The following is a 9,968-nucleotide window of genomic DNA, read 5'->3' on the forward strand; positions in this document are numbered from 1 at the left end:
GACCCCACTCGTGCATTAATCCGCGCCGCGATACGCTACCAAAACGCGACCGAGTCGTCTCGAGAGGAACGGACTAATTACCGGTAATTGCCTGATAGTTTCCAACTCGCATCGCCCAACTTGTTCCCTCCTTTCGATTCCGTCATCGATCGTCCGCACTTGCGGCTGGCGCATTAATCCACGAAAAGCACGGTGTGCCGTGGCACTCGAGAGATCGATCGATCCACAGTTGGACCGGAGCTACCGTCCAACCACCTATTTACACTCCTCGCGCTCCCTTTCGTTCCCCTACACGCTCTATACTACTCTATCATCTGGGGAACGCGCACCGATCCTTCGCTGCAACGACTCGCTCGTGGAACCGTCGCGGGGAACCACCAAACTCTCGATCCCATTCGGCAAACTGCACAGGGGCCTAACTTCGTCGCTCTAATCGTTGAGTCTTGCCGTTGCGTGGAAAACGCCGCTATCCTTGACCAGCGAGTTTCCACGAATTTTCCGTAAATTACTGGTAATTACGCGAGGTCCGTTCGCTGAAGTTCCCTCGAATTTCGCTGGAGGTGAAGCCGAACGAAGGGGTATCGCGTTCTCCACCTCTCGGCGCAGAGCGACCAAGTTCGCGACTCGTCGACCTACTTCCCTCGTGCGCCGCGTGCCTCGATCCTATTTTATTTCCCCAGCTTCCGAGGCACTCGCGAAGCCTTCGACGGAATTATTGATCCCCGTCTAGAGACTCCATCCCCCGGATAAACTCCACGCGGGGGGAGACGTCTCCCAAGGAAACCACGCAGATGGTCTTCCGACTTTCCGCCTAACAAACAAGGGAAATTTAACTTATCTTCAAGAGCTTGCGATAATCATTCCCTGACACGTCGAAAAAGAAGAGGGACCAAGGCAGAGTTCGGTCTGACGGCTGTAGTTGAAAACGCGTGCATAGATTAAGGAGCGGCAACTACATAAGTAAGTACATGATATGTGCATATTTAATCACGAATGCGACGCACATCTGGCGACGGAAAAGGGTAAAATCGAATCCTCTGGACTGTTTGCAAGGAAAGAGTGAGGAATCGGCAGGCAGAATAAGGGCAATTGGTCGGTCGGGGCGCGAGTATTCGACTGCAGAGGCGCGCCTAATTCCGTTCCGTCTCGCTACGGCTCGTCACGCGTTAGCGCCGCCCAAAGGAAGCGTTAACGAAGCCTCGAGCAAAAGATAAATTCGTAGCTGTTGGGAGTGTTGGGACAGCGAGAGGAGGATTCCTCGGGTTTAGGGGAGACATTAGTCGCCTGCGCCCGTCGGCGTCGGTATAGCCTCGGGCCAGTTCGAAACGGTGCGAACATCCCTCTCGGGGGAGCACCGAAACGCGAGGCGAGCTTTTACCAGCTTTTACCAGCTTCCACAAGAAACGAGACAGGGCATCGGCTGAAACGCACAATTTTACAAGCTTTCGTGGGAACTCGCGAATATCCGAGTCTCCGTTCCAAGGACTCTAGCTCTACACACTTGGTGCAATTAGGTAACAGATCACCGACGGCCGAATCTTTTCGCATTTGCGCTGGACGATACCCTGATGAAACTGAAAGGCAACCGAGGCGCGTCGAATGGTTCGTAAAATATGCAAACGATCGCGTCCATAATTTATAGAAGGCGTCGAGTTTACGTTCAACATGGCCGGCCGACATGGACGACGAGAAACGCGCGTCGATGAGTCGATCCCGTGAAATTAAAATGTAACATGCTTGGGAAAAACTCGCGCAGCCTGCAACTTGGTTCAACGATGAAAACAATATCTCGAGGGAAGAGGTTTTAAACTTTGCCCGCTCCCGTCCTCTCCCGTCTTCCTTTCTTTTGCTGCTCCATCCTCTCGGCGTAATTTAATTAACGCTTCCGTTGGAAAAACAAAGCGACGGAATGAGTCTTCTTTCCACGCTTTCGGTCGCAGTCTCGTCGCTGGGATATCCTTCAATACCTGCCCATCCACTACTTCTTTCACGGGCACGGCTCATCGTCAAGGATCAAGCGCGGCGACGCTTTTACTGGAAAACGAGGCGGAAAAACCGAGGAACCAAGTGCTCGCGGAAGCCTGTGGACTGTGATTCCACCGCGAGTAGGAAACAGAAACTCGGCGCTCGAGGCTCTCTTTGCGAGCACGGGAGCAGACTGCTTCGGCGGAATTCGAGTTTCCTTCTCTCGGCACTTTCCATACTTTACGCTCTTTCAGCGGCTCTCGAACAATGTTCAATATTTACGCAGAGTTGCATCAGTGTCACAGATGTGGGTTGCACGCGCGCGTGATCGAGGCTGCGCTGCGGAGTAAATACTTGAGTTGCCACGGATCTCGGAACTGGTCGCTTTCGAATCGAGAGCGAATAAACCTCCGGTATCTGTATCTCCCAGAACCGTCCGAAAAAAAAAGACGAATTGGCTGTCTCTAATATCTTTCGCTTCGGCGAGTCTCCGGCAAAGTGGAAGCGAAGCTGGGGCGAGCCGCGAGTCTGTTCTCTGGCTTCAAGCTCGAGGGAGGCGAAAGGTAAAGAAGGGCGAGGGGAAAATTCGGTGCCACGCACTAAAAATTCCCTGCGACTGATTCTCGAGAATTCCTTTACGCAAACGCCGCCGCCTGATTCTCTTTTCTTGGATCGATCGTTCTCCCGTCGTTGCGCGAAAACACGGATGAAAGGCGCAATTCCGCGGTGCTCGAAACCTCAGCCCCCTTAAATTAACTCACCCTCGGCGAACAAACCAGTGGTATCGAGGGAGCGACGGCGACGCAAAGGGATTATCTTTGTACCATTAGCTTTTGACGCGACACTGAAACCTCCTGGTTTCTGTATTTGCATAGATCGACCAAGTGCCCCGAGTAATTCGAACGAATCGCTGGAGCGTGCAAACGCGTCTCAGCCGGTTTCAACGTATCGAACCGACTTCTACTCCTCTCTATCTCTCTCTCTCTCTCTCTTTCTCTCTATCTGTCTCTCGAAAATCACAAGTGTAGAAGAGAAGCGAGTCGAGGTGAATCGAAAGGCGCAGGAGAATGATCGCGGATCGCGGGGAAACAGCTGTTCCTGCGTTGGCGGGACAGGTATAATTTTATATCGGGCGATACACGCGTGCTGCTCAGGGTCGCAAACGTTATCTCGACGATTTGTACCTAGGACGACCGGTCTCTGGCGATGGTTACTCGCCAGCCAGTCACTGGACGCGGTATAAGGAGTGGCGCAATCACTCTACTTGGTTCAAGTTGCAAATAGGCGCGTGCAATTTTCATGCGTCACCTGTCGTATCGTTGTCATTCCATCGCGCACGTGCCCAAAAGCTCCTATACCTAATTGCCGCGTCCAACATCGAGGGAAGGTTACAAGTTGCCCGCGACTTCTTGCCGACTTAAATAACTTGAACAGCCATTTACCAGGATTTCTCAAGAGAGTTAGACAAGGATGTTTGGAATCCAGACGCGTATGTACATATGCCACGTGCGGTTGTGGTTAACGTTTCCACGCAATCGGTTTCATTTGTAATGATAATCGCGATAACAAGTCCGACAATCGAACCAGTCCGCCAGCCGAGCACCGCAACAGTAAGTCTTCTATTTCCCTCCTCTTCTAGTAGCTGATCAATGAGAGATACAATAGCGCTAATGCGGCGATAAGGCGAGACGCGAGATTCCAAGTTAGTTCTGTTTCCGCGGTTCTTTGCGGTGGACGGAGCGTTTACGCGTGTTCTTGGCGTTTACGCGAAATTATTGACGAACGACGCGCTCGGTTATCTTATCGCCAGCGAAATTTACTCCAGTTCGCAGCGGTCCGTGCGATTTCCACCGTTCGTTCGGTCTTCGTGTTTCTGACATCGAAAAGATTCGGCAACCGCGGACGTCCGATCTGTACGGAGTCGAGTAGGAACTCGTACGCTGTGGTTGGCGGCGATTAATGTTAGTTTCCCAGCGGTCACGATCCAAGCCTAATCTCCGCAATCTCGATTCACGCGTCATCGAAGACGCCGCGCCGCACCGCGCGTCGTCCGCGGTGGTTGTCGGGCTGTAGTACCGAACGCGACTTAACGAGAACCACCCTGTGACCAGTCTTAACGAGGCAGCGTACCGCAACACTTGAACCGTTTGACCCGTTTTTATTGGCAAGTTTAAGCAGTCGCGAATGGGAAGCTCGCCAGTGAACGAGACGCTGGCAGATCCGCAGTCGGAAAATAGGTGCACGCGTTACCGTTACCGCCGGGGCCTTTTCTGATTCAAGTGTCAATCGGTTCGAGAGCTCGCCAGGGTCAAACGCTAAGCGTCTTTCGCGCCGATCGCGGCGGTCCCTTCTGCCCCTTGACCTTCTCGATATTCAGAAAGTATCGGATTTCACAGCGCGCTCGTGACTCGCGTCCAACATGGCGATGGACGGCCAGAGGAACGGCAAAATCTCTACGATAAACGGTGAGAATTTCCATCTTCTTTGCATCTAACCGGGAAGACGCGCTTGACGCTCTTCCGCGTTTGCCCTGCCGACAAATCTTGACGTAAGTTTCAGTGAAATGTGACGATGCCGACGAAGCGGCGGATCTGGATAAGGCGATGTCGACCACAGGTCAGCCACGCATTTCCAGATTTCTACGGGTTCACTTACGCGTTCCCAATTATTTCGATGCATTCTTGCTGATGGTTGGTTCAAACCGTTCATAGGCTACGGAACGTTCAACGTGTTGCTACTGATGGCAGCGTTGCCCGTCGCTTGGGCGGGAATCTTCGACACAACCACGACCGCTTTCTTCATGGCCTCCGCCGAGTGCGATCTTCAGCTCACTTACCTGCGCAAGGGCATTCTCGTCGCAATCCCATTCGTAGGTAGAGTATTGAATTCGGTTCGCGTATTGGAGCGCCTGCTTCTCGTGGAGACCGCCAAACCAAGCCCCCTCGAACACACGCAGGCATGACGCTGACCAGCTTCATATGGGACCATGTCACGCCGTACGTCGGATTGAGGAACTTGTTCGTCGTCAGCATGCTGGCAGACACCGTCCTCAACGTGCTCAGCTCCGCCGTCGATTCTTACTACCTGTTCCTGCTCATCAAGTTCCTCAGCGGTGTCCTGTGAGTTTTGCGTTAAGGCTGTTGGAGTACTTGGCAAAAGCGAGCCGAGCCGAGTACCCGTAAAAACCGAGCGGCTCGATAAAACCGAGTAGCTCGAATTTTTTCGAGCGGCACGAATATACTTGGAGCAGATCGAAATTTTCGAGTAGACCGACTGTATCGAGTAGCTTGAAGCTTGAACGTTTCGGGCAATACGAATGTTTCGGATATTTTGGGTTACGTTTATCTACGAGAATGTAAATAATAGTTCTCCATAAATAGTGTGATTAATTAAAATGTAAGCTGTAAATGGAAATATTCTATAACTTTTGAAAATAAGTACTAAATTAATTTTTTTTTTTTGTGTATTTATGAACGTATTCATACACTTCTCTTTATCTATGAGCGAGTAAGGCCCTGTGTTAAGAATGGCGCGACAGAAGTAAAACCCATACGAAGAAAGCAAAAATAAGAAGAAAAGAAAAAAGTGAAAAGAAAACAAAGATAACTCTTCGCTCAGCTCTTTTCGGGCGAGGTTATTTAGCCACTTAGCAAGTACACGTTTGGTTAATTTATAGTCACTAAGTCGGTTTAGACTCTATTTTATGTTTATACTTGTATACCAAGGGGTTTTCCCGTTAATTATAATAATAATAATAATAATAATAATAATAATAATACTAATAACGTAAAGAGAAGTGTATGAATACGTTCATAAATATACAAAAAAATTTAAATTTAGTACTTATTTTCAAAAGTTACAGAATATTTCCATTTACAACTTACATTTTAATTATTCACATTACTTATTGAGAACCATCATTTACATTCCCGTAGATAAACGTAACCTAAAATATTCGAAACATTCAAGCTTCGATCTGCTCCAAGTATATTCGAGCCGCTCGAAAAAAATTCGAAATTCTTCGTTCTTTCGTTTTTGGTTCGAAAAAATTCGAGTTACTCGGCTCGGCTCGGTCCGAACTTCAAGCTACTCGAATATTCGAGTACTCGAACAGCCTTATATTGCATCGCGTCGTAATCGACCCTCGTCCGAATAACGAGCGAGCGAGCAAAATTTCAGCGTCGGAGGGCCCCTGTCGATGGTGACCACTTATTTGTCCGAATTTCACTCGGCCAAGTACAAAGCGAGGTTCGCGATGTGGTCGGGACTAGCCGTGAACACAGGGATCATTGTCCCCGCGGGTAAGCTGACGATAAGCTGCCGGGATGATTTTCGCGAAACGTTCGCGCTGGTCGATCCCCGATTCAACCACGCTCGGTTGCAGTTGTGGCGTTCCTGGTGTTGCCTAATTCCTGGATGGTGAACGTGTTCAATCGCCGCTACACAGCCTGGCGAATCTACTTGCTGGCCTGCTCGACAGTTCCGTTGCTAGGTCTGCTGACAGCCAGCACCTTGCCACAGTCTCCCAAGTACCTCGTGGAGATCGGCAAGCCCCAAGAAGCTTTCAAGCTGCTCAGGTGGATGTATCGCGTCAACAAAGGGAAACCGGCCGATACGTTTCCGGTAACGAAACTATCCCCATTTAGGTACCATCGATTAATCCGCCACCGCTTCGAGCCACCTACTCTACACAGCACTGAGAATCAAACTTCCCGACGGCGACGTTTGCTAAATGGCATTGCCTCGCTTCGTAGAAGTTTCCCGTTCCAAGGCGGCGCTGGCGAATAGGCGAGGAACCTCTAAGCTTCCGCGTCAACTGTTTCTGTCGACCACACCGATTAGAAATTATCTTTCGCGACTCCACGTAGAAACTTGTTATCGCGCGTCGCGAGTATTTCCGGCCTTACTAAACATGTGATCTATGAAGAGCAATCAGGGAAACCGCGGCGAAAATGCTATCGTCTCTGTTCTCCTTGCAGATAAAAGCGATTCGTGCGCGGCAGAACGCGCAGCTATCGCGAACCTCCGTATTCGCCGAGAGTTGGAAAAAACTACGGCTCGCCTGCTACAACGCGAAACTGTTATTCTCCGGTCCGTATCTGCGGGCCTTTTCTCTCCTGAGTTTTCTGCAATTTGGCAGCATGCTGACGTAAGTTTGCCACCGACTCCACGCGTGTCCAACGCAGCCGGGGATCGGCGGGCTTAAGCTACATTGACGGAGGGGGAAACACCTACAGGAGCAGTGGTAATGCGTGCGTGGCTGACGCAGGCGCAGTTCGTGCACAGGTAACCACCGCTCCTGCAGCTGTTTCCCCCTCCATCAGCGGTAGCTTAAGCCCGCCGATCCCTGAACGCAGCGTCACGATCCAATTGTCGTTCGTTTGCCACCGCGTAGATTCAACACGATGAGACTTTGGGTGCCGCATCTCTTCATCATCTTGAATAACTTCGACGAGGAAAGGTGGGTCGAGGACCGAGTCCCGACCATGCACGAGAAGTTGGATCCCAGAACGTCCGTGCCTGCCAGAGAGTATTTAGAGTGCCCGAATTTCTACGACATTTGCATGACGGTGAGAAGTTTGCAACATCGTGACTGCCACAGGTCTACTCGAATCCCTCTGAACGAGCAAAAATAATCAATTAATCACGTGTCTATTTTCCAGTGGACAATCTACGCAGCGGTATACCAAAAGTCTACCATTATAGCGTTGTCGACGGTCGGTTCGGCGTTTCTCGTCGGAACGATAGCCACCTCGAAATTCCGAAGGAAAGCGATATTGCGTAAGAAGTTTTGCCGTCAGTAGATTCGTCGAGTTCTATACCTGCTTCCCTCGTCCGAGATCGATTTCAACAATTTCCATACTAGTCTCGCGTAACAGAGAGGTTATACGTACAGCGTTCGCTTGCCGCACTCACGTGGACTCGCTTGCTACTGTTGCAGTCGCCGGGTTTCTGCTATCGGCGGCTTGCAGTTTCGGCGTAAACTGGGCATACGCTACTGTCTACATGCTAACTCTGTCAGCAACCATGGTCGTGACGACAAGAATAACCGGTAATATCGTCACCGCCATAAACGCCGACGTTATTCCTATCCCGTTAAGGTAATGTCTCCCTTCCTCCCAACCCACCGCGCAAAACAACCTGGGCATAACGCGATCTCGCGGCCCTCATCTGCTTTTCACCGTTTCACCACCGAACACCGAGCAATTTCATTACAACGCAGATCGACCAGTCTTAGCGTACTCACCACTGTTGGCAACATTGGAGCTATCCTAGGAAATATCATCTTTTCGGCGTTATTGGAACTGCATCGCGTCGGTCCGTTCATAGGAATGGGTTGCCTGTTGCTCGGTAAGCCCTCCCCGATCCCCGTGGACCAATCACGGCAAACACTCAGGTCACGCGACACTTGTTTCTCTTTAGCATGCTTCTGCCTGTCCTTCCTGCATCTGAAACCTGTTCGAACATCACCCAACACAATCGCTCGATTGAACGCGTGACACGCCACCAGCGGAAACCAGGCGCGTGCGATTCTTACTTAAATTCTACGAGGACAAGTGGTGTCCGGCCACCCCCTCTTACAAGCGACCAAAGAAACTAGCAAAAGGAAGAGGAAGTGCACCGGACGCAGCCTCGGTTGGTAACGCTCTCCACCGTGTCGCCATCGATTTACCCTGGGTCGGGCCAACCTCCTTCGATACGTTTCTCGTATCCTACGAATAGAACAAATCTAATTCACTTCTGCGTGTCTAGCAAATTCTGAAGAATAAATAATATTTTCAACGTTAAATGTTTGAAGTTGAAAGGTTTTTCCTTCCACTACGTTCCTTCCTTTTATACGAATCACGCGCATGGTTCACTTACCGATAAGAATAATTATCGACTAGATCGAGACGACAGCGATCCAATAACTTATTTCGAACTTTTTTCGAAAACCGTTTGTCGCACGAGAAAAAGTAACACAACATAAAAGATGCTCTTTGTCCGGATCTACAACTTTTGTTTGACATATTTTTTGATTTAATCAATAACTTGTAGGATATTATATAAAATCGACTTCGCGAGCTGTTAAATAATGATTTAAATGTTTATCCGATCGAGCTGAAACTTTACACGAATTTTTTTTTTTAATTATTTGGAACTATTCTGGTCGAAAATAAGAGCCACCCTAATGTATACCCATGGGTCTAATTAACGCTATACCTCGAATAGCAGAACCTCGATGATGCGACTGTAATACAAAAGTCAGACCACGCTATTCTCAGAGAATCTTGTTACGCAAGGCGGAAGAGATGTGTGGAATCCAAGGTTACGTTTAACGACGACTGATTAATTTCGCGCCAAAGTCAAAGGACAGAGTTAGATTCTAATCATCGACGAATGCTGCTGATCGGTTTAGCGCCAAGCTAGCGAAAGGTTTAACAGCCATCGATAAAGCGATAGATACGCGCCACCACGCTGCCGGTAAACGATCCACTGCGATTAACATATATGCACTATGTACAAAATTTATAAGCATACCAGTCACAAGTAACCGTCAAGAACTCTGTATTACTCGACGCAAACATCTCTGATTCTTGTCTAAATAGAGCCATATCACCACTAAAATCAAAGCCAAACAGACTTTTCGTTTTAAGAATGCGCAAATAAATCACATTAATTAACCCACGTCACACAAGAGGTATCGGATAAACTGAATAGGGAAACTGTGACCATAGGCGAGCTGTACGTAGAATAGACCGAACATCCAATGGATGTTTCTGGCCTGTTTTTCTCGAGTCTATACCGTGCTGAATTCTAATTCCTACCGCGCGTAGCGTTACAATCTGTTTCTAGACTTTGCCGGTAACGTTGCATGTGACACTAAAATGGTAAGGGGGTTCAAGGAAGCCAGAAACCGACCGGTGACAGAAAAATATTGATAGGTCTATCCTATTCCTCGCCTGTGCTACGATCAGTCCCGAATTTCGAGATCGTTATGGCAATCAAAGTTCCATACCTTG

The 9,968-nt window shown here is 49.2% G+C and overlaps 1 protein-coding gene across 2 annotated transcripts; it reads left to right on the plus strand.

Moving 5' to 3' along the window:
* Positions 1-3,826: 3,826 nt before the first annotated feature.
* Positions 3,827-8,755, plus strand: LOC143371914 (synaptic vesicle glycoprotein 2B). Of its 2 annotated transcripts, XM_076817563.1 has the most exons (12): positions 3,827-4,430; positions 4,525-4,581; positions 4,677-4,838; positions 4,922-5,084; positions 6,145-6,266; positions 6,350-6,588; positions 6,945-7,114; positions 7,361-7,535; positions 7,629-7,746; positions 7,907-8,066; positions 8,189-8,316; positions 8,389-8,755. In XM_076817563.1, the coding sequence occupies exons 1-12, from the start codon at positions 4,385-4,387 to the stop codon at positions 8,463-8,465; spliced, it is 1,617 nt and encodes a 538-aa protein (XP_076673678.1). In that variant the 5' UTR covers positions 3,827-4,384; the 3' UTR covers positions 8,466-8,755. The 2 variants fall into 2 exon arrangements, with proteins under 2 accessions (XP_076673678.1, XP_076673679.1); XM_076817564.1 differs by lacking the exons at positions 3,827-4,430; positions 4,525-4,581 and having other exon boundaries at positions 4,700-4,834.
* The last annotated feature ends 1,213 nt before the right edge of the window (positions 8,756-9,968 follow it).

This window comes from Andrena cerasifolii, chromosome 8 (genome assembly GCF_050908995.1).
Source record: "Andrena cerasifolii isolate SP2316 chromosome 8, iyAndCera1_principal, whole genome shotgun sequence".
Taxonomy (NCBI): Eukaryota; Metazoa; Arthropoda; class Insecta; order Hymenoptera; family Andrenidae; genus Andrena; species Andrena cerasifolii.